This window comes from Corvus hawaiiensis, chromosome 9 (assembly GCF_020740725.1).
Source record: "Corvus hawaiiensis isolate bCorHaw1 chromosome 9, bCorHaw1.pri.cur, whole genome shotgun sequence".
Taxonomy (NCBI): Eukaryota; Metazoa; Chordata; class Aves; order Passeriformes; family Corvidae; genus Corvus; species Corvus hawaiiensis.
Window position 1 is genome coordinate 27,079,197 of NC_063221.1, and position 25,210 is coordinate 27,104,406.

The following is a 25,210-nucleotide window of genomic DNA, read 5'->3' on the forward strand; positions in this document are numbered from 1 at the left end:
GGGCCGGGGGGCGCGGAGCCGAGCGAGGCCCTGTGGCTGCTCCCCGGGCCCGGCGGGGAGGGGTGAGAGGAGGAGCCAGGGCGGCCCGTGCGACAAAGCCCAGTGCGCAGGGAGCTGGTGACCGGGAAGCAGAACCGCGCCGGGCAGCCGCGGGGCGGGCGGACCCACCGGAGCCCGCTGCCCCACGGGGGGTGGGAGGCCCGTCCTGCCGCCCCCCCGGCTCGGGGGTCGGGGCGGCTGCGGAGCGGGAGGCGGCCGGGCTGCTGCTGCTGCTAAGCCGCTTAGGGCCGGGGCTGGCATGAGCCTCCCCGGCGGGGCGGCTGCGGGCTGCGCGCTGCGGCGGGGAGGCTGAGGGCGCGGATCCGCCGCCGGAGCGGGAGGAGGCGGAGGGGGAGCCGCGCTCCCCCCGGGAAGATGGGGAACTGCCTCAAGTCCCCCACCTCGGATGACATCTCGCTGCTCCACGAGTCCCAGTCGGACAGAGCCAGCTACGGAGACGGGGCTGAGCCGGATCAGGAGCCGCCGCCGCCATATCAGGTAGGGGAGGGAGCGGGACCGGGGGCAGCGGGGCCCGGCGGGGCTCGCGGGGTCGCTCGCCCGGGGGCCGGCCCGCATCGCCCCGGGGGCCGCCGCCTCCCCGCCGCCGCTGCTCCGGCGCTGGGCGGCCCGAGCCTCTCCCTTTCCGCCCGCACGTAGCGCGGGGGAAGCCGCTTTGTCTCGGCCGGTGCCGGCGCTCCGGGCGGGCGGGAGGCGCGGTGCCGCCGGCGGGGCGGGGGGCGGAGGGCCGGGGCCGCCCGGCCGGTGCCGCGTCCTTTGTTGCCGCCGGCGGTGACATCACCGTCTGGCGCGGGGACGCTCCGGGATGGGGACCGCGGGCCCTGCCCGGGCTTTGTCCGGGCCCGCTCGCACCGCTCCCGTATTTTTAGCAGCATCTGATCCCCACTAAGTAACTCCCCCAGCGCAGGGGATCCTGTTTCCCTCCGTCCTGTGGGGCACCGGCGGGGAAGTGTTTCCCATTGTTCGGTGGGTTGTTTTTTTTTTTTTTTTCTGTCTCTGTGAGAATCTGTTAATTTACATCTTGATGACGAATCAGGGGGAAAGAAGGAAAAGGCCGGGTATTTGCTTTGATGGCTTTGCTGGCAGCGGAGGATAACGCCGATGTGGAGGGGGGATGGCGTTGGTGTGAAAGCCTGCGCTTGGCCGCCTCTGGAAGGGATGGACACGGAAAGGAAACCTGAACTTGAGGTTGCACTTGTCTGCTCCCTGTGATCTCCGCCCCCATGTATAGAATTGTGTATTGACCTAAAGAAGCGGTCTACAGCACTGAAAAATGAAAATGAAGACCATCCAGTGGTAGAACTGCACATTCTGTTGAAGTTTTGAAAGTATTTCCCTATCTGGGATAATAGCATACATTTCAGAGGAATCTATAGAAACGGCAGTCGAGACACACATTCTAGGGGGGTGACTTGAGAGCTGTAGCTTTTCTAGGATGGGAGTCATTCCATAATTGCAGACCCTGATGCATAATTAACAAAATTGCAGGAAGTATTTAATCGGACAGGCATGTAATCTACAAATGCTTTAGCAAGTTCAAGAATTCCACCCTGACAGGAGCCCTGTAAGTGTTGAAGAGAAGCCCTACACGTAGCAGCCTTTGCTGGTGCCCTGAAGCTGCACTGATGTTTCTTGGCAGTGTGTGCCTGATTGTTTTGTTTGGGTGCAAAAGCTGAGTGTTACAATAAATTCCGTGATGTGAGGAATTTTTTTTTCTGATTTCTGAACTATGTCTGCAGAAGTCCAGTAAATAGAAAGTTCCTGGTGGCAGATCAAGTTTTTAAAGGTTGTGTTGTTCTAAATTAAGCCTGAATGGTCCATGAGGTTTAGGACTGCATTGTATTTTTGTCAAATCAGCGTAAAAGTTTGAGTGTTTGTTGCATTTGTATCTGTGATTCTAGGAAGACTTGTGGAGGTTTTTTTTCTTGTCCTTCCCTTTGAAAACAACCTGTTAGCTCTTGTCAGTCACCAATCAAGTACATGCCTTATGCAGGCCTTCTTGTGTGAAAGTTGGTGTAGGTAATGACTCTTTCTCTGTTGTCAGAGGTTTTTAAAATTTTTTCTCGATAAAGAACTTGTCTATAAGTGTGGATGGTTGACTGAGAGCATGACAGACAGTAAAATAAATTAACCCACAGGTGTCTATTTTCGAGTGAGTGTATTCATAGCAAACCTTCCCTCAGCTGGAGAGAGCTGTGCAGCATCAGGTGATGTGCCCACAGGCACTTGGCTGTGTCGAACATCACTGTCTGTCCTGAAAGCTCCTCCACTGATCCTGGCAGTTCCTAAAGCTTCACCTTAGGGTAGCCTTTAGCATCTCATAGTCAAAGTCAAAGCTACTCTTTCCACAGATTTTGAACCACAATGGTTTGTAACTTAAAAAAAAAAAAAAAAAAAAAGGCCTTACCTACAATATTATGCATCACTTTGTGCACTTTGAGGTTGAGGGGATTTATAATTTTAAGTTGGTTAATGTTTACAAGATGCACAAAACTCTTAAGTATGAGCAATTGCTGATGCTCCAATATTGCTTTTGTGCTAGCAGTAAGTCTCTCATTTTAACTTTCCAGTGGCAGCTAAGAGTCAATATTACAAATGGGGATTTAGGAGTTGTGTCCTTGATCCTGGTAATTACTTCTTTCAATGTCTTAACCAGAGTTAGTGTATAATTTGTAGACATTTGGAATGAAAGCAAGGAAGAGGATAAAACGAGTTTGAAAACTTGTTTGTGGCAACTAGCCTCAAGAAACTGGAAGATGAACAGTTTTACAGCCAACTGCTGAAATTTCAACTGCAAAATGGACATATTTTAGAAGAGACTAAAATCTGGTATGTTTGTTACTCTTGGGTTTGCAGCAACAATGTGTCAACTTCCTGAATAGCTCTTGCAAGGTATGCAAACTATGGGAAGGCTTGTTGGGTGAAGATACACAGTTGAGGAAGATGACTTCTGTGTTATTTTGACATTTAAAGTACTTTTTCATGTTCTGACAGGATTGTGCCATGGGCATTCACATGGGAATCTTGTTATGCCGTAATTTTTATTTACCTATTGATTTCCAACTGCAAAATGTACCCCCAGTAACAATTGCAGTATAGCATGTCAAATTGCTTGGATCAGTGAGTGCTATTAAACTGGCTGTGTAAAATTCCTGCTTCCAAAAGTGAGGTTGAGAATTGGATTGTCAGTATGGACACATGGAGTAATGGGGAATTGGGAGGCTCTGCAAATACCTGTCTCTTCGTTCCTCTGGCAGTACCTGTTGCCAGCTGCTGCAGAAAGGCCTCAGAGAGTAAGTACCTTTTCAAACAGGTATCTTAGTTAATGAGAAAGTGGCCCATTAAAGCATCAGATATTTTCCAGTGTGTTGAGCTTAACAGCTAACGTGAGAAATAATGAAAACACACCAAAAAAAGAGTGTGTTTTCATGGTGGGGAGGAAGGAAGTGATTTCAAGAGTGGACCAACATTTTCATAGACGCTAATTTTGAATGCCTCCATTTTAGAACCCAGAAATTACAACTGCTTTTCTAAGTGTTAAGAACATGCAGCTCCATTTTTAACCAGGGAATCTGTGATTGGGAAGGAGTTAGCTTTGGTTTTGTTTTTTTTCTCAAGTCCTCAAAATTGAGTATGCTTTCAAGTTTGTTTTCCTTTTTGGTGTATGACTTCTTCACCATCTGTTGGCAGTATGCCTTCTGCTGTTTTTCCGTACAAGTTCACTGGGTTTTTTTTCAGTTTCTCTTACTTCTAGTAGTTCTTCTGAAAGACTTTATTCTGCTAAACAGAATGTGTCCCTTTCCTTAATCCTTGTTTTATATTTCTGTTCTTAAATAGTTCCTTAATAGCTGTAGGAAATAATTTGCCATTTTATTCAATTTTGGAATTTTTACACACTAAAGTACGGAATGCTTTACACCTTTTCTCCCTAAGTTTCTAAAAAGTATTACTGTGGACAAAACACACTGCAGTCTTCTAAAAAAGATGTATACCACTTGCTAAATTACTTAGCTAAAAGCATGAGAAATAAGCACAAGATCTTGGTGTTGATACTAAACTACTAAAAGCACGTTTGATATGTTGATGTGGCAGATAGGCTAATAAAATATTTTACCCTCTTGCTTGAAAAACTCCAGAGCCCTGTCTGGTACTTTGTACCACCTTGTGTTGTCTTACGGGCCCAGATAAAATGTTTCAGTGGATCTAGTGGATTTTTTTTTTTCTTTTCTTTTTTTCTTTTCTTTTTTTTTTTTTTTTTTTATTTGGAGGGATTAATTTAAAACCTTTTGGCCTGGATACTCACTTGATTTGGCTGTAGGCACAAAATGAGATGAGAGATCACAAACATGAGCTTAACCCAATGCTGTGCTCCCATAATCCTCCAAAAGCTGTTGGGGACAGCAGGTTTTGAAAGTGTAATTTAGGATGTCTCATGGCTCCTCTTAAAACTGAGATTGCTGCAAAAGCCTCCTTGGGCCTCCTCTGTTAACTGAGTGTCACCTGTACACAGTGTACGTGTCCTCATCCCTCTGTCTTGTCATGCTTCATTCCAGCTGTCCCCAGTTCAGGGAGGTGGCACGTCAGCCTGTCCTGGCAGTGCCATAGGCTGGTGAGGAGTACAGCACAGTAGGTGCAGCCCTGGAGATGTTGAAAAAGTGCCCAGTTTGAACAGTCAGAGAATCTTCTTGAAATAGTCCACTGCATTTCTGTGTGAACCTTGCCCCATGGGTGGGAGTGTTGGATGTCTTTTGCTCAGCAGAGAAACCAAGCCTTTGTTACACTCTCCTCGTGACTTAAGTAATATGTTACATTGGTGTTCTGATACTGTCTTTTCAAAGGCATGGTAATTAATGTAATTCGAAATTCCTAGCCAGAATAATTCTGATCTAGGAGTTGCACCCATTTATAGAATCAGCTGAATATAAATTCCCTTGGGTCCCAATTGAAATGATTTATCATCTGTGATTGCCTGGATAGTACAAGAAAGAAGAGTGCAGTAGTGTAACAGGTTATAATCTACCACGGAGTGGTTGTGCAAAGCTGGAACTCTTGGTCTATGTTGGAACAGCATGAAAGGGGGAAAGATGCAATGGGAAAACATTACATACAGAAAGCTACCCATGAAGGAAAGCAAACCAACTAGTAGGGTTACTTTCATATAAGAGAAAGCAGTATATTTAAAAGTTGCCTATGCATGTCTTACCCTTTTTTCTACTTGTCCTCCACATCTTCGTGATGTGTATGAATTACAGTTGCACTTGTGGATGTGAACTGAAATACCTCTCCAATCCACAATTCCTTACTCTGGTGGAAACTTCAAAGGGATTCAAACCCTTTGTTTTTGTTGCTGGTTGGTGCCTTCTGGCAGCAGTGCCTGAGGTGAAGATCAGCTGCAGTGAGGAGAGAAAGTGATGGAGGAGCTGAAGTTGAGAGTTTGCTGCATGGGTAAGAAATGATAGAGTAGCCAGTGATGTTTGGCTCTTCTCTTCAATGATGAGATTGCTTGAGTGACCTTATGTAACTTATTCTCAGAAATGAAGAAGTGTTTTAGTAGTTTTCTGGAATAACATTTTATCTGTGAAAGACCAAGTATTAAGTGATAAAGTCACTCCTGATAAATAGTTATGATACAATTCGACACCTGCATTCAGAAAAGCTGTAAATGCTCCATGTTTTATGCTGCAGTTCTGGTAAATTATTTATATGTGCAATGCAATAAACCTTTTTTTAAATATCAGTGTAGGGCTATACAGTTCATTTTCCATACTGTAATGAAATATATGTATTATAACTGTCATTATAATAGCATTCAAGATTATTTGGTTAGTGAACAATATGCCATGACACTTCTTATTCTTCCACAGCTGAAGAATTTAGCAAGTTGTCTAGAGAATTGTATTTCTGGTTATCAGTTATAGATGAGAAGTTTCTTGAGGGTGTTAAGCCTAAACTTCATTTCTAGACAACAGTTAGAAAAAACCTGCACCTGTATTTCCTGTCTCAGTGCATACTGGTTTCAGCCTGCCATGCTGGCTGACAGGGGCTCTTTTTCATTTTGCTGGTGAAAAAAGCTGGTGGGGCAGAGGGAGAAGACAGGAAGGAAGACAGACCTTAAAGTAAAGGATACCAGATGGTATCACAGAGTTGGGTAACTTCAGTCTTGAAAGTACCCATTCATAAACAGTTTAAGTGAATATTTTAATTAATATTGGTTGAATATTGTAAGGCTTTGTCCGCTTAAAATAGATTTTAAACTACAGTCGGTTAAAAATGTGTTAGGCATGGCTAGAGGAAATGGGAAGAGTGTGCTGATATTTGAGTTCTCTGTGTTACCACCTTTCTTATAAAATTAGAGCTGGTTTCTAGATTCATTGTTGTTGAGTTGGCTGTTGGTAAGGATCTGTTCCTAACCACTCTGTCCAGAAGATTTTCCAAGGGGGATTCTGAAAAAGAAGAGAATATGTTTATAATAGCATTTAACAGAGTATTGCTTTCTGTTTCACATGGATTTCTGCAAGAAATGTCTTAAGTTGGATCAAGATGCTCTACTGAGTCCGTCCCTGTCTTCCCATGTCCCTGTTCATCACTTCAACAAAGGAAGGAGGCTCAGCTTAATGAGCACTTCTGCAGACCCTGTTAATGGTTGTAGTCAAACTAGCTGCAGAATGTAAGGCGAAGAAACTAAAAATAGCACCTCTTGCTTGTGGCAGACTTGTGTCTTCCAATCATTGTGCTTGTCCTTGTTTCTGCTTCCCCATATGCACAAAGAGAAATGTATTTGTATTTTGGAGAAGTAATAGTCTGTGGGATAGACTCAAGCAAATCAGCCATGACTTTTCTATAAGCTAATGAAACAGTTCCTCAGAGACTAAAGAATTACAAAATGAGCAGGTTTTTAGGGATGTCGTGGTTGAGTAAGAATAAAACCTTTTCAAGGGAAAAAGCTGAAGAGTCACCAATCTCTTGACTCTGAAAGGCAAAGCAAGCTTCGATCTCTGTTTAGACCACAAGAAAAATTGGCTCTGACATTTCAAAGGTCTCAGAAGCAAAGATGTGTCTTGCTCCCTGAAGGTAGGATGTGTTTTTGTAGAAGATGCTGCCTTGTTCTGCCTGTCTCTTGGGGGACAGCCATAGCAGCAGCCTGTGCCAGCAGAGCTAGAGTTGTGTAACTTCTTGTTGGGTAAAACTGCACTTCAACCAAAAAAACTCCCAGCCCCAAGACTAAACAAAACAAAATCTACCAAAAAACCCAACTCTAGCAGCCCTAGGATAAGCTATCATCATCCTTATTTAATGTCTTCTGTTCTGTTTGTAACTTTAGCAAACCACTTAACTGGTCTGTGCTTTAGTTTCTTCACTGTAAAATGAGGAGTAAAGTTTATCTTTAGTGCAGGCATGCTCAGTAATTTAATTCAAGTTTGTAAAGTGTTCAATGGTAATTTGATTTTAATAAAATAGTGTTCCTCTATTACAAAAGGAACCTCTGCAGAAATTTATGACAAACCTGATGCTGTAGAGAGGGAGCTTTATCAGAAGATCTGTTTAAGGCAGTAGATAAGTCTCCTAAAATCTGTTTTGGAATCTGATAGTTCAGCGTTTATTTGGCAGCCTGCATTCCAGATGCTTGATTAGTAGGAATGAAGAGGCTGTGGAGATGGTAATAAGAAATCGTGCCTAATCAGGGTGATGAATCTTTGCTATGCTGGAAGATTGCGCATTCTTTTGGACAAGCCAACCCAAACGTGCAATACCGCCCTCCCTAAAAATCTAGGACCACCATGGATTTAGGAAGCTCTTCTGTTTCTCATATGTACCTCAGGTTCAGTGCTGTGATCAGCTGTTGCTGGCTGTACATCTGGAGTCAGTTTCTGACCCGCGAAAAATAAACTACTTTTATGTTTTGAGGAGATAATGATCTGTGGAATGGACTAAAGCAAATCAACCATGACTTTCCTATGAACTAATGAAACAATTTCCAAGAGACCAAACAGTTACAGAGAGTGATTATTTTATTTACCAGCCCCTCCATAGGAATCTGCCAACCACTCTGTTTCTCATCAGTGAAGAAGAAAGTCAGAATGCCGGTGGCATAAAAGCTGCTGGGCCAGGATCCACACACGGTGACACGGACAAAGAGCAGATGCGTGCGGCAACTGGAGGAGGAGATAAAAGAACCATCCTTTCAACCGCAGTTGCGTCAGCCGAATCACAACCAGCTGGGTTATTGCACTGGGCATTTCTGCTGATCCACCACAACGCTCTCGCATGCTCTGTACACATTTGCACGCACGCGTACCCTCTGTCAAAGGCCAGGCTGATTTTTGAGCCTTCTCATCCTCCCTCTGTTTTTAGCCACTGGTTTAGTTGAGGGATGATGTAGACCTGAGGTGCCCAGGGGAGGAGTGAAACCGTTGGAAGGGTGAGAGAAACCGTGACTCAGGAAATTCAGTTCCTCCCTTAGCCCCAGCATGCAGTGATGAATGTGCAGGCTATTATCCTTGCAATACTGAAACCTGTTTCCCTTGGTTGTATTTTTGGACACTGGAGTGGTCTCCATCTCCTCTCATCTGATTTTTGCTCAGATGAAGCAATTTGTATTTCTAGAGGCATGGTTCAGGAGCAGTCCTCGCATGTAGTGCCCTGTACTCCAAGGCCAAATGCGTGTGCAGGGACAACTTCATCCTCAGTCAAAGACAAGTCTCAGCTGGCTCACAGTGCTGAGTTTCCCAGAGCTTGGGATTGTAGCTAGCCCACTTGCCAGTAGAGTTTGGACTGCTAAGAGAGGTCCTAGAAGCATCAAGGAAATGCCTGGTTTATGACTAATAAAATTTAATGAAGCTGCTTGACTATCCCGTTGTAAGCAAAAAATGAGTCAATCTATGCTGGTTTGGACAAAAGCAAAGAATCGAGTATCCTGCAGCCATGATTAGAACCATTACGTCTACCACATGCTGCCAGTTTCTAATCTTTGTCATGGCAAAACTTCTTCAGAAGAAAAATCAGACTAGAATATATCCCACAAATATATTATAACTACTGTCCAAGGATATATAGCTCTGTGGAGACTGTAAGGTGTCCCTGTAGTCCTCACCACTTTCACTCTCTGTGGCTCTCCAGATGATTTGTGTACAAGCTCCAGCCAGAAGGAAATGGAGCAATATTTCTCTGTGTTTATTCCCATAAGATGTATCCTGTTAGTGGGGGATACAAATCTCTTACGACTCAGTGTGCGAACATTGCAGAATTGGATGAGGTTGGGTGCTCTTGCCCTTTCTGTTTCAGAGCTGTGGGAGGCTTATCTAAGAGATCAAAGTGCATCAGATTCCATTATTTCAGTATCTATGGGACAGTATAATGCATGAATACTCTGGGACGATGCCTGTGTCTGACTTTTATTCATCACTGTAATTAAAGCCAGATACAGAGCATGTTCTGTGCACTAAACGTTAATCACAGTGTTTTATTAACACAGTTGTTGAAATCTTTAATTCAGACATTGTATAATTTTGTAATATAGATTAAGACCAGTATTTATTTTGCCTGAATACATGAATTTTATTTAAAGTTCAGAAGGAGAAGAGATTGCTCTCAGGTTTTGAACAAATGAGTAGCAAGTATTGCTTGGCTGCAGACGTACCAAACTGCTAAACTGGTTTGGTCTGTACTGTTGCTTAACAAAAAGCAGTGAACTGCTGTATTCAGTGGAAAATACATAAAAGGCTCAGCAAACTAATGCTCTAAATTCAGATTTAGTTAAGACACTGAAATTAATATTTTAACATCTGTAGTCTTTATTTTATGCTCTGTAGTAGTACTTGCTTAATTACCATTGCCAGTTTCTGATGTTTTGGGATTTCCCTTGGTTGTTTTCTGTTTAAATATTATGATTTGTATTGCAGTTGCATCCATATATCTTCAGTTTAGCTTATGAAATATGACAAACACATTGCTTTAGTGTCTGCTTCACAGAGTTCTTTAATGTTGCATCTATATATTTGGAGACCTTGAGGCAGTTGTGGATTGTCCCGTGGAGAATGGTGTCCTTGAAAGTGTATTACCCTTCTTGGAAGGGAACAGAATAAGTTTTAAAATTCAAGCAAAAATACTTACTTTAAATTAACTGTTAATTCTTTTCTTGGTTAGTGCTTTTTTACCTCTCAGTTCCTGGCTCTCTGGGGCTCTGTGGGCTGTTTTGACTGTGCTCACAAGAGCCAATGAAATCCCCTCCGTAGTCACTAAACTGAAATACAGGCCCACACCTCTACTTGGCAGTTTTTAGGGATCTGCTGATTGGAAGCTGGTGAGAAGCACTGCATAGGTAGTGTTGCACTAAGGTCTGTCCCGAGCTGAGAAGACTCCTCCTGCCCCAATCTCCGAGGCACACCTCTTCAGCTAATGGCACCTGCAGGATGCTGCAGTGGCTGAGCTGGCCAGGTACCCCCAGTGGCTGGGCTGAGTTAGATGGGTGGCCTTTGGCCCAAACCTGAGTTGAGATGCTTGGTTATTCTCCCACCCTGCCCTCGATTGGAAATGGGAGTGTGGTACTTAATCCATGAGAGTGGATTCATATGATAGCTTGCCTGGAGCTGTGCTGGGTTGTGTGTAATCATTCCAGTCATCTGTAAGAATCACAAATGAGGTGCAGGGAGGGATTTTACTTTATATCTGAATAGAGACAAACACCTTGAAATTTCTGAGACCTGAAGTTGTATTTATTTTACTGTGTCGCTAAACTACTGAAAGTAAGTTTACCAAAGAATGCCCATTCCTTCTGTAAATATAGTGGGCTTCTCAGCTTAAAGTAGACGGAGCCAGGTATTCAGAGACAGTGTTTAATGGCGAATTTTGTTTTTAAAAGTCCTTTAGGAAACAAAAAAATACTATCCACACAAAATTTCATGCTCCAAGTAATCTTTTATTTCCTCTAGAAACTGTATTCTTGTTCAATGAGTAACCTGGTTTTTCCTGCCTCCCAGAAGAAGCAAGATGACCTAGATCTAGAGCTTCCTGGGAAAGAGTTCATGTCACCCTATATATAGTGTCTCCTGAAGTGTCTTTATGTAGCTGTCATTTACTCTGAGCTGATGAACTGAAGGAGAAAAGAGCTATAGTTTTAGGCTGAGGTAGGAAAGGTAGAAAAGTTTTATCCCTCTGTTTTTGGGGGGTCTATCTTATGCACATGTCACTAGCCAGATTCCAGCCTGGTGAAGGCCAGACTTCCCAACTTCCAGCTGTAACACAGAACTTCATGTCTCTGTCTCCTCAATGTGCTGCAGCTGAAAGTGACCAACTAGCTCTGTTAAGGAGTGAATTGGATCCTGCCTTTGTGCCAGCAAGAGTTTCTGCACAGGACTCAGAACGTGATATCCTGGGGTCATTGTGTTCTTTGGTCCGGTCAGATCACGCAGATGGAGACTCCTCCGAGCAGCGCTGTTGGCACGGTGGTGTTTTTATTGGAGAGCAAAAACTGGAAAAATGGTAGTAACAAGTACATAACAGATGCTACCAAACAGGCTGTTGGTGTTGAGGGATCCGGCAAGTGTTTCCACCTCAGGGTGCTGAGTCAAACAGTGAAGTGTACTGTAGGCTGAGGGAAATCTGCCCGTCCTTTTGTCAGTATAAGGCTTTTTTTTAGATAAAGGAGAGTTTATCTGAGTCCATCAGCAACTTGAGTGGTTTGGACTTCTGCAGCCTTTCTGGGGAGAAAAGGGTATTTTCCAAGTCCCTAAAGAAAGTGCCACTGCCTATGGACACCAAATACTCCTGTCCTGGGGCCTTCACCAGGCCCGTGTTGGTGGAACCCATCAGTGCTCCTGGGGTGGCTGTGTACACCTCTGGCATGTGGAGAAAGCAGCATCTGTGTTCATTTAACTTGATGGCAGGATCCTGTTCCAGCACTTAAAAATAATGACTTCAACAGGCCCAGCTCAGGAATGAACACAGCCAAGGCCCAAGGAGAGGCTTGAGGGCTGTCTCTGAGTTCAGCAGACCACTGGCTGAAACCAGGCAAAAATGTGATGTGCCTCATGCTCAGCATCATGTGTGTAGATGTTTCTGGGACAAGGAGGTCTGATCTAACCATCCACTGCTGCCAAAAAGGGATTGCTTCACTTTTCCCTCCTGTTTTCTACATGGAGCCATGTTCTCTGCAGTCACTCCATGGTGGCTTTGGTGCTTGGTGGGGCAGCTCATACCATTCAGTTGTCTGAGATGGGTTGTCTTATTCTTCCTCCTGTCAGATTAGTGAAATGAACTGAATTCCTGGTGGAGATTGGATTTATCAGCACCTACAGATTGCATTTTACTCAGCGACATCTGTGGAAAGGTCTACATGTGTCAGGTATTAGATATGTGCTATTACTTCCAAGTATTAGAGAAGTTTTGGCTTTTCCATGTTGAAATTAGGGCTATACTTGGATTTAACTGGGTACCAGAGCATGCACAGGATGAGTATCTTATACTGGTTTGGGCAGTGAGTGCATTTGGGAATGGTCTGTGCATGAAATGCAGTCTAAAGATGCTATTTCTAACTTGAGCAGGGTGGTGATTTCAGTTGAAGGGATTTTACTGCTTCAGGACAAATCTCTAATGTGGACATTTATTTCTTAAATGTGATCTTTCTGATTTAAAGAAGAAACAAACGCAAAACCAGAAAAAAAAAAGAAATAATCTAAGTTTGCCTACCACAACCGTCTTTAAAGGTGCTTGAGTCCTTTTCTTTGCTATTTTTCTTGTTAAAAAAGCTTCATTAGTGTTACCTAACAGTTCATGAGTAGACTTGGTAAGCACAGGAGTGTCTGAAGACTTTGACAGCCTGTTCATATTGTGCAACAGACTCTGATGTCCCTTGGGATACAACTGACCACAGTAACATCATTGATCTGTGTTGTGGGTGCTGCTCTGCCTCCTTCCTCACACAGACCTTCCAGTTACGACTCTGTGGATGGTTTCCAAAGCCTGAACATTGCTTGGCAAGCTTTGTCACTGCTGTTAGGAGTTTGATTACCTTTGTGCATACGTATGTGAAGACTGCCAGTGTCTGTGGCTTTTAATGAAACAACCTCCCTGTTGTCTAAAATGTTTAGAATTAAGAAATTATATAAGTATGCAAGAGCAGGAGCTAGGCTGGCTGCCTGAGTTTGACTGTCCTGTTGTATATGTTGTGACTCCTTACTCTAGTTTGATGTCTGTCAGAGGAGGCCACTGGCTTCCTGTTGTAGCTAGTCTTACTTAAGGCAAATTAAGGAACAAAATCCTGTTTCAGAAAATAAATTTGAGAAGCAAATCTTCCTGCTTCTTCCTGCATCCACTTATGCAGCATTACCAGTTCTTCTCCTTGCTGGGATAACGCTGTGCTCTTGCATAGCTCAGTCCCCTTGCTTAGAACCTTTCTGTTCAGCTGAATTCAGAACCAGGAATGCTGAACACGAGCAGTAAATGCCATCTTTACAGCTTTTTTGCTGTACAATGTACCCTATTGACTATGTTGGGTCAGGCTTAGTTTTCAGCTTGGAGACCTACCAAAAAAAACCCCAAAGCTTCAGGAGATGGGCTGCTGGGGCAGAGGGGACACCTTTCCTTGTTGGTCATATTCCACATTGCTGGGGCTGTGGGGCACTGCAAAGCTGTAGAAATTGTTTTCTGAATGAGACCACTAAGATTTCCTTGGATTATTTCACAGAATATGCTGGCCAGGTTTCAGTTTGAATACAGTTATGCATTTCAGCTGGACAGAATATAACTATTTAAATTAGAGTAATAGCTAGTGCCCTTTCTGCCTTAGAAAGACTTAAGTAATACAGCAAACTAAAGTAAGATAAATATTATTTTAAATCCTAATGCAAAGTGGTTACCAGCACTAAAGTGCCTGCAGATTGGCATAGACTGCACTAATCTCATGTACACTTGTCACTGATGACCTCACGTTTTGCTTGCCATGGGCCAAATCCTCACCAGTGGTGCAGCTGCCTGGTGCTACTCAAGCAACACAAGTGGAACTTCCAGCTAGCATATGGCCAGCAGAATAAACTTTATAAAGGTCTTTCATTCAGCCCTGCCTTCATTCCTGCTTCTGCCTGTAGACTGTGCTGCAGGAGAAAGGGTTTGGCCAAGAACATTTGTGCTCCCCTGTAGGTATCTTCCACCAGTGGGCTATCAAAACCCTCCCCGAGATCAAACCAGAATTCCTAATGGAAAATTATTTTGTCCAAAAATTTCTTTTCTCACATTTAAAGCTTCTGTTTTGTTACTGTCTTAAACTTCCAAGTGGGCATGACAGTGTTTGCAGACTTGGCTTCAACAAAATGAGGCTTGGATTTAATGAGCATTATCTTCTGTATTTTATTTAAATTAGCTTTGAGTTAAACATGACAAGCATTATTGCTAGTTCTTACACTGCATCAGAGATTGTATCAATTTGGATAACAACTGTTTACAGTACAGTTTGAAAATTGCATATTAACAAGTGTGTGAATTAGACTGTTTTCTGGTGTCTGGATAAGGGGATATATGGATAATTTTGTATATACTCAGTGAAGTATATTTTCTGCAGACCATGGATGATTTTGAAAGACACTGGTCAAGCTTTGCCCTGTTACCCCTACAGGAGCCTCTTTTGATCAACCAAGAACCAAGGCTCAAGAAGCTTATTTCACAATCCTAGATTATTTATGGCAAAGTTGCACTTGTTATTCTTCTACCAAGTAGGTCTTTAGTTGTTTCTCTGATGTTTACACTCCTGATTTATTTAGAGATCCTATATCCCTTTCAGCCTTTGTTTTTCTGGGCTAACGCTTCTATTTTTATTTTGTTTATTAGAGGATATGATATTCAAGCAACTTGGTTTTCCTGAAAAACAAAATGTCTCATCTACAGTCAGTGAAACCAAACAAAAAACAACAGTAAAAAAAGAAAATATTAAAATAGGGCGTGTGTTAAGTGATGGAGGGAGCGTTGATTGACCTCTCAGAATCTTGCAGTGAATTTGGCTTGTGGATTCAGAAGTTAGAGACAATACTTACTCCAAATCTGCAGAATGTGCAGCTCCTTGGGGCAAGCATTTTTCACGTGCTACTGGCTGTTATCGTCTGTCACTGGGGTAAACCATTCCATAACGTGAATGAAGACCTCACCAGGAGTGCAGCACTACATGGAATGATATAAAAAAAATAGAACCAGGCCTGTAAGTTATTTCAAGGCTAATTTCAGTATAAAGCTTCAGCAGAGCGAAGAAAATTTTTTTAACCTGATTTCTAGTCTGAAATTGCTCTTCAGGGTGCTTGCTTGTGGTGTACAGCAGACTTCATTTGATGAACATTGGGCTCCTTTTTGCCAAAGTTCGCAGAGAAGGCCATGCCCAGCCTTTTCATGCCCCCAAGGAAGAACACAGAACTGCCCATCTCCCAGCAGGATCAGTTTATTTCTATTTCTACTGTGTGATTCAAAACAACAAATGAACAAAAAATTGTTCGCTGCAGTAATTTCTACTCATGTCTTTACTGCACTGGAGATTCATCCATAAGAAAGGTGGTATCCCAAATAAAGACAGGAATTCAGGTTCTTGTTACCTTGCCCATTTGGTTCAGCAAACCCTTTGGTGTTCCCAGGGAAGCACATTCGCCGACTTCACTTAACTGCAGCCGTTCGTAAGGAGACAAAGTCAGTTTAGTCCTGTACACTTGCAGGAGTGGCACTAAATGCCCTCTGCTTCCCAAGTTACTCTGCTGCACCCACTGCCTCTCGGAGAGGTCTCCATTCGGGGTTCAAAGGGCAAGCTAAAGAGTCTAGAAAGATAACTAAAATATTTCTGTAGTCATTTATAGTCTGAGCAAGAGGCTGGTTTTTTTTTTTTTTGGAGCTTATCTAGGTATTACAGTTACCTCTGTAGTTACACCCTAATGACTGCCAAGGTAACAAGACTAGATGTCTAGACTAAATGTCATAAATTAAACGTAAAGAACTCACAGGTTTTCTTGATAGCTGTTCTGCTGGGGCTGTGTGTATTTTTTTTTTACCTCCAAAAAAGCTCACTGTTACTTCCTTCTGGTGTTTTGTCATGACTGCAGTTTGTCTGTGTATGTATAAACTGACAAAACTTATTTTAGTGAGCGTGTAGGTTGCAGCAGGACATGGTTATTCCACCCTAAACATTAACGCAGGAGAATACAGTGAGTACAAGTGTTTCTTTATATTTTCATAAAGCCTGAGTGTGTTGGTAGCTTAATGTTAGTGACATTGGGCTCTCATTTCTGACTCAGGGGAAGCATCAAAAGTAGCGTGAACCTCACCTAGAGTGGTGGAGTTACACTTCAGTGCAGGACCTGAGCTGTATCCTTGTATGTGTGTGTAAATGTTCTTGGTAAATTAGTAATTTGCACAGATAAACTTTGTATTTCCATGAGATTTTCTCAACTCCACCTGTAAAACTGCCTCCTGAGTATCACTGTATTTAGCGTTCAGGGTTTCTGGCATTCTGCACACAACCTGAAAGATGGGTTGTTGTGTGTGGATGAGCTGAGGCTAGACATCTCCAGGCTTTGCAGCTGCCTTCATGCGAGTGTGTCAGGGTGAAATGGGGCTTTGTCTTCCAACCAGTCAGTCCATATTCAGAAAAATGACGTCTCTGTTTTCATGTCCCTCCTCTCAAACAGTTTTCTGTTCTTCTGAGATTTTGTGGCAGCCTGAGCCATAATTCAGGCAAGTACTTAAGTAGGTGCTCAAGTGCCATGTCCCTGGTAGTGTTTGAAATCCTTACTGAGTGTGCTACCGGGGCAGTAGTGGGGACATTGGTAGATTTTACTGATCCGTGCAGACAGCAGGATGAATCCATTGTGGGAACTTCAAGTTTTCCTTCAGAAAGGCAGTTTCAATGTAAACAAAGCCCTGTCTTCCATGGCAGTGAGTGTAAGCAGGGGAATGGCCTGCAAAAATAGAGGTTTTTCTTCATCCCATTGGAACAATGTGAACAAGATGAAATGGGAGAGGCTGGGTTGGGCTCTGTGCTGCCCATCTCCCCCCTCACCCTTGCAAAACCTTGGAACTGCTTCACTTCCCCCTTCAAACCACCTACTCCGAAAGCACCTGTGCTGAAACGAACATGGGTATTTTTGGTGTGAAACCAGCACAGGCAAGATCCAAAGATGAGTATAAAAAACCCCACTACACCATAGATTGAGAAGGCTGATTAGCCAGGTATTTGCATGTACAGTTAGTGGTGGATGTTGTACCTTATTTATCTGTGAAGCTGAATATTTGCAATTTGTCCTGCTTGCACCAGCAACTGGCTGCGCGTTTCATACATAGCAGTGAAATGAACCCATGTTGTCTGGTAACACATTAAAGAGATGACCAGGTGCCCATTGAACTGTCTCTGTGCATTTAAAACTTTAAAATAGTACAAAAAATGTGTTCTGGAAATATTTCACTTGTATAACCACCTCCTGAGAGAGCTATTTATGATTTCTCTACCTGTTCTTGGCACAGGCCTTTTTTCTGTTAGAAGAGGTTTGACAGTTGCATGAGATCACACTTGGATTTGTGCCCTGCGAGCTGAAAACGCAGAGTCACTGCTTGCGAGGACAAGACTTAACTGGAAAAAATAGAAACATTGCCCTTGTATTCACTGCTAATACTGCATCAAGAAGTGGAGCTCTGTCAAGCTTTTGTGTGCCTTGATATTCATGCAGTCATTACTTGCTTATAAATGGAGAACTGCTTGAAAAAAAAACCCCCAACCAAGAGATTTAGAAATATTCATGTAATGCCTGGGACGTTCCTTTAAGATTAATAAATGACTGGCTGAGATGAGCTGATAGCCTGACTCGGTGCCTCTGGCTATTTACAGCTGCTTCTTATTAACTCAGAGATGAAATAATTAATGTTATTATCAAATGACGCTAAACAAATAGGTCACATTTTTTGTGTGTGCTCATTCTCCCTGAAGTGGGCAATGGCAGCAAGTGGGTGCCTGGAGAAGTGTCAGTGTCCGCACTACAGAGCGCCCCGGGCTGCACTGGAACCTCTTGTGCACAGCCCAGCGTTTCAGGGTGCTGCTGGCAGCCCCGATTCAAACTCCAGTTCCAGCCTCAAGATGTCAATGAAATCACAGAAAACCCCAGTCAGTTTCCCAGGATTTGGTGGAGAAGAGGAGCTGTTGGCTGGGTGGTTGGTAAGGACACCCTCACCAAGCCCACTCACCAGTGACACCAGGACAGCAGCGCACAGAGACTTGGACTGTGTTTGAGGTGCACGGCAGGTGTGTGTGTGAGGCTTCATCTGTCTGTGGCTTTCCAGCAGGCTGATGCAGAAACATGCTTTAAAAAAAGCTGTGGTTATGCTGTTGCAAAATGCAGCATTGATGTACCCTTTAATTGCCCCCAGGAAGCCTTCTAGCTGCCTGTGCACAGTCTCTTGCTGCACTGCCTGGGTTGAGGCTTCGTCACACACCTGGATCTCAGGGGTATCCACTCTGCATTAGAAATTCAGATGCCAATAAGAAAATAAAAAGGCCTGTGGAGATGAGTGTACCATCAAACTGCCAAGGTGTGGCAGCTTTCAACTTGAGCAGGCATTCGTAATTGAGGATGGCTTTGTTAAAAAGGCAATTAAAATATTTCAAATTGAGTACAAAGTTATGATGCAGTGAAGTATAGCACAGATTCCTGGCTTTTGGAAGAAACCCTGCTGTCATGGGCTGCCTCACTGACACAGTCTCCCAGCTGGCGCCCCACACCAGCAGTCTCTCTGCTGCAGGTTTCCCTGCTCTGTGGTTACACACACCCAGCTCATCACCAGCCCCATCTGCTTTTTGAAGCTCTTCTGCAGTAGCATGTGAACTGCTGCCTCTTTTCTCCTCCAAGTTATTTATCCTTGGTAGAGCAATCTGTTTTCTCTCCTTTCTTTATGCTGTGGCAGAGCTTTGTACTGCATGAGAGTCCCGCTCTCCTGAGTCCCTGTTTGCTGTGAGGCGTGGTGGAAAATTCTTCCATCAGGTGTGGCAGAGGTTTGCAGTGTGTGAGAGTCCTGTTCTGCAGAGGCCCTGTTTGCTGCCTGTCCTGATGGAAAAATGTTCATCAGGCTTCTGCTTGGCTTCCCTTGCTGGGGGAGCCCACTGCTGGCCCATCTTCCCAGGCTCTGGCACAGCTTGGCCTTATGAGCTGGGCCCCGGTAAAGGGGAAGGTCCCTGTCAAGGTTTGCAGAAGCCCTCTCCTGTGTTGCCTTTTCTGTGTGTTTTGGTGAGGTAACAGACTGTATCTCTATAAAAAGAACAACTGTGTCCTCTTTCACACCTCTTTTTGCTGCTTGCTTACAACGGGGTGGCTACAAAAAAGCAGTTTGTGTCATGGCCCAGGATAGTGCATGAAGGGCAGATGATCTGAGGGAGCTGCTGCTGCTGCTGTGCCTGTTTGTTTTCATTACCTGTGTTACCTCTTCTCTGAATTTGAATTGACACCTCACAGAGACCTTATATAAGGGTGATGTTCTCAGTCTAGCTGGGACTGTTGTGTCTATTTAAGTCCTGTTTTAGGAACCTGATGTAGGAGGACCTATGTTCCTTGATAGGACGCTTTTGGATGTCTATGGAAAAGAGCTTTAGGCAGGGCTGTTAAACTGCATTCTGGAGAGTGCTCTTTGCCCAAGGAGGGTGCTTGTCATGTGTTGAACAGTAACGCTCGGCCTAGAGATGAGATCATTCGTCACTTGATTTTTCTGATCCTTTGATATCCTACTCACTCTTTTGCTAAAATACTTTCCTAGTTCTGCATAATATTTCTCTACTATGTGTTATGATGTTCTCATTAGTTCAAACTAGCAAACTTAAATACACACATATACATGTCTGTTTACACACTGAAGTACAGCCTGTATTTATACCTCAGCAGTCCTCCCCTGATGGATTGACTGCTCGTGCCTTCAGTTTATGTGCATTTTCATGTTTACTCCCTGGCTTGGACCCCTGTCCCCAGTCTGTCCTCTTGGCTAATTAGAGCTGATTCCGTAATTTTGCTACATTGTTTCTGAAGTACTCAGAAGGACTGTTTTGTTCTTAGAATTGCCATCGAGCTGACCTAATTCTTGCCAGAATATACATTTTAGCACTCTTGCTATTTTTTAAGTATTTGGAGTCAGGTTTTCACAATTGGCTTGAGTCCCAACAGGGGCACTCCTCCCATTTTCCTTTTGCATGCCTGTTCCCAACTTTCCCAGCAGCTGTAGAGATCATACTGTCAATGGCAATGGCTTGTTTGCTTTCCATGAGGGGAAGAGTCAGTCAGAGCAGTGTCCTTGGAGCCATTGCAAGGGAAGTGGCAGGACCCACAGTCCTGAGGCAGTGCTGTTTTAGACCAGCTGGAGTCAGCTGTGCCCTAATCCCCAAATTCCCTGAAATGGCACCATAAGCAGGGACTGCGTGTGCTTACTCAGTTGCACTGAGTCTGTGGGTTCAGTAGCTGTTCAGGGCACAATGTGCACTGCTGTTCACCCTTAGTGCCTTACACTGCCCAGCTGAAGTCCCCTCTATCCCTGTATCCTTCCCCGGGAATGCCTGTCCAGTGATCCATACCCAGCCCTTCATACAGAGCACTAGCACGCACTTGTCAGAGTGATGCAATGCTTTGGGAGCTTTGGGCCTGGAGGTTTGGGCCAGGCTCATGTCTCGGGTGGCAGAAGCACGTGTGAGCTTTTTGTACCCAGAGGTGAGTCAGAGCCTCGGGGTGGTTTGGGGTGTGCATGGAGACAGTGTCTGGAACAGATCCCACGTGTCTGACATCAGGGAGCGGGGCAGGGTGTGAGCAAAGCGTGTTTGCTGCTACACACAGGGCCTGGCTCAGCGAGAGTCATGGCTGCCTGCAGACTCTGTGTGTTCCCCAGGATGATCAATACTACCATTTTTTAGCTGTTGCCCCTTCGATTTATACTGTAAACAAGTTGCACTGACTGATATTTACCCTTTCCAGAAAGCAAATGTGTCTAAAGGAAGTGTGAACGATTCCCCCGTTGTCTGTGTGGACTGCTCGTGTTCTGTCAGCTTTTCCATCATAGCTTCCCCTGTCTCTTGTGCTTCAATGCAGCCTCCAAAAACCATGTTAACTCCAGTCCTTTGTTTGGGGTGTTCTTTTGTAGTTTTGCTTCCTGCTACCCAGCAGTTCCACAGCAGTAAGTGGGTGGCACACCGTAGGTTCACTTTACCTTTCAGCCGAGGAGTCAGTCTGAGATACTTGTTTTCAGCCTTTTCCACCTCAGAACTGTTTTCTTTTCCCCAAAATTTCAGGTTTTTATTTGCTGTTAAATCAACTTCTCAGTTTTCCAGCGGCCATCTCACTTGAACCATAAGTGCTGTGTTTAATGTAGCCGTAGCTCTGTAATAACTGTCTGCTCTTGTCAGGCCTAAGGAGGGGTTTCTGCAAAGAACCACTTGGCATAAGTGGGAGAGACCATGTACCAGTAACACACATGTGGGGTTGCTTGTGGGGTAGGATGATCCACATTCATGTGCTGTTCTTCTACCACCAGCTGCAGAATTGATTGTTGGCACCTTCTGGTAGATTTTCTCCTTCCCCAGCTGCTTTGCTTTGTAGTCCCTGGGGTGTACCATTCTCAGGAGGTTGCATTTTGTGCCTGAGTATCCTTAATTTAATGTTCAGGTCCAACTGTTCTTTCCTGGCTTTTCTCACTGCAGCAGCCTGACAGAAAAGCATGAATTTTAATAAATTGTTTATGAATCTTTTCCTTCTCAATATAAAAAAAGCCTATTAAAATAAACATGCTAGGAGCTGTAATAAGAGGGCTTTGTTATCTCTCACAGCTTGTGGCCTGATGCTGTAAGTTGAGCTGTCAGTGAGGCTGTCTGGAGGGACAGAATCAATTCTCTGGTGAGCAATTTAGTGGTCTGGGACATGTTGGTATATCAGTTACTGACTTTCCTGAAAAAATTCACACTCTGATGTTTGGTGGGATCTCTGGAGGAAGGAACAAGGACACCTAAAACTGATACAAGGCTGGTGAACAAGAACTCAGTAAGTGGAACCATCAGTACCCAAGGTTGACGCCCTTGAGTCAGAGAAACCTGCTGTGCAGCCTGGAAATGTAAAAACTGGCTGTGTCAGGAGATTGTGCTTCCAGGGATTAATTACTGCTTTTTAATTACTGCTTTTTCCCTACAACTCCTTCTTGCTAGTCTTTTGTATTTAGGTTTGCCTTGATGGTTAATCAAATTTCAGAGCAGGTGACTCTACAGAGCCGCAGGTGATTTCCATCTGCCAGGTAAGGCTGGGTTTGCTCTGGTCAAGCTGAAAGGGCACTGCCAACTGTTTGTCTCGGCAGTAGCTTGGTAGTCTTTTTGGGTTTGTGTGACAGTGCAGGGACAAAACTTGAAAGGCCTTTTCTCACAGCCCTTGTCACTGTCTAGGAAAGCAGCAGGCAGGATACATCTGCTTTGTATCTCCTCTCTCTCTGCCCCAGCCCTATTTTTGGTAGCAAAGCTGAGCTCAGGGGACAGGTGATACTTTAGAGTCAGCAGCCAGGAGTCACTCACTCTCTTTCATGGTTGCTACTCTTTTCCAACTCCTTGGATACATTTATTTGCCAGTAATTTTAGTGGAACAATTGTGAAGTATGCACAGGACAATTTTACAGTTTTGGTTGTAGTGTGAATGAGGCTGTGCCATCTCTGCAGAACCACCTTGGCTTTCACCAAAAAACACCTCTCTCTGAAGTGTGATCCATGACTCAAAACAGGTGTTGCTTCTTAACTGGAGTCAACAGCTGGAGAAGCACAGCACAGATCCTGCAGGTTCCTCTCCTCTGGTGCAGACTGGTTCCTCACTCTGTTGTTATATTAATTACCAACGATATTTACAGTGCCCAGTTCCTACAATGCCAGATTTCTTAGTAATCTTTCCTTAGGAGCACCATGGTGGCAAATGTATGGGTACATGTATCTGATCTGTCTGTCCCAGATGTCCCCTCCAAAAGGGAGAGGGGAGAGGAGGGGATTTTTCTTTCAGAAAGCATTAAGTGCTCAGCTGTTGCAGTTATTCATACTGAGTGACTACTTAGCAGCAGAAATACAAAAAAATTGGGTAACAATTTCATTACATGATGTTTTATAGCAACTGCTATTCACCTTTATAAATTGACTGTTCTCTTCTGTATGGCAGAAAAAGGCTTTTATAGTTGGCAGGCTGCTTGTAATATTCTAAGGATTATTAAAGTAAGCTGTAGTTGTCGTATAATGCACGTTATAATGGTGCGTGGTTTTACATTAATGTGTCTTGGGGGAGGATATTATTTCAGAATGTGTATTCACATATGGATGAAGTTTGAATTTCTTCACCCTGATCAGAATGACATTCACAGAAGAGGTCCCTGGACCATCATCCTAGCAAGTTCCTTATGAGTAATAAAGTGGTGAGAAGAGAAAATGTCATCAAATTCAGCAGGAATTTTTGAAAGAGACCTCAAAGAGCACAATTTTTTTTCTCACCTTCTGACTTTACATTTATAAACTGAGCTTTTTCATATTTAGGTGAGTTATTTGGGCTCTCCGCTCGTCTTAGAGGTGAGAAAGGTGGGGAGCAGCAAGGCTGAGCTGTGTGTAGGGGTGATGAGTGCTGCAATGGGGCTGCTGGGGCTGCAGTGGTGGGGGCTGGTGTGTGTGAACCAGGGCAGCTGCCTTCAGACACCCTGTTCCAGGCAGGACGTTTGCAAGTCAAAGGGGTTTCAGAACAGAGCTGTGGGAACAGCTGGGGAAATGCAAATGGAACTGTTATATTTGCATTAATTAATTAGGCAGCAACCGCAAGGAGCGTAAGCGCTACAGCTACTGGCATTTAAAAAGTGTAAAAAAGATGTAGGATAAACATAGTTAGGGAGGTGTTTGTCTCCTCTGTCAGACTGAATTAACAGATACACTGTTGATCTGGTGATAAAATGCAAATTAATATCCCAGGGTGAAACACAGAGAGCACTGGATTAGGTGAGGAGGAAAATTCAGAGATGGAAAGGGGGCAAAGCAATCAGTAGAGGACAGCAGGTGGCTGTAGACAGGATGTCAGGGACAGCAGTGAGGCTTTAACCTCTGGAACTATTCGATGTTAGGAATTATTCATCTCACCTTTGACCATCCTGAAAGGATAATTGGGGCATGTTGGTGCAATTATAAAAGCAACAAACAAGCAAAAGCCCTGATAACATACTGGTGATATGTGGTATAGAGGGATCTTAAAATAATCTTTATCCAGGGATTAAGAGTTTCTGATCTACCACTGACCTGTTTTCAGAGTATTACAAATTCATGGTACTTGCAAATACAAGACAAAAAGGTTGTAAAACAAGAGAAAAGCAGATTTGCAGCAGCATAAGTAACTAAAGTAAGTTCCCCTGATGAGGAAACTTCAAACTAAAAACCATGCTTGGTGAAACCTCCTTTTTCTAGTCAAGAATCCAAAGTGTGCTTTGAAATCTGTGTGTAGAAAGTTTCTGGGCCTTTTAGGCCATGTGTGAAAATGTTTATTTTCATTAGGAGTGAGAAATGCAGACCTCCGGATGCCCTCTATGATTTTTTTCCCCCCGAAGGGAGAGGAGCTGGGGTTAGATGGAGACACAAACCCTGCTGTAGTCCTTGAGTCTGAATTAATGCTGCTGTTTTTAAGGGCTGAATAAACATTGGGAGTGAATGATTTCTGCGCACAGAAAGTCAGGGAAACTTCTGCTGATACCACTAACTTTGTGAACAGAGAAAGTTGTGTATCTCCAGGATTATGGCCATCTGAGGTGTTTCATCATTATTGAATTCTTATGGGAAAAAAAATAATTGACTAAAGCAAATTAAGTGCCAGAAAGTGATTTTTATTTCATTGCCTGACAGTAATATGTGGATTTGATTATTTGTTTTGGCCCTTTTTAGGGGCTTTTGCACATAGTAATAGAGTTAGCGTGAAATTTCATCTTAGTTTGAAGTGCCTTACATCTTTGTCAAATGATAAATAACACAGACTTTGGCTAGAAGTTCAGTATTTTGTAATTTTGTCTGCAAAAACATTTTCCATGGTCGATAAGAGAAATGTGAGACACCAGAGCAATAAATTCATGCTCGTCTTTGGAGTAAAATAATAATTACTTGGGTAATACAATCTTTTTTATATACACACAAGTC

The 25,210-nt window shown here is 43.7% G+C and overlaps 1 protein-coding gene across 1 annotated transcript in view; it reads left to right on the forward strand.

Annotated features, from left to right (window-relative positions):
* Window positions 1-239: 239 nt before the first annotated feature.
* RNF11 (ring finger protein 11) overlaps window positions 240-25,210 on the forward strand; it is a 30,282-nt gene continuing 5,311 nt past the window's right edge. Inside the window, exon 1 of the mRNA XM_048313048.1 lies at window positions 240-537. Within this exon, the coding sequence (XP_048169005.1) occupies window positions 415-537 (123 nt within the window). The 5' untranslated portion in view covers window positions 240-414. The remainder of the gene's footprint in view (window positions 538-25,210) is intronic.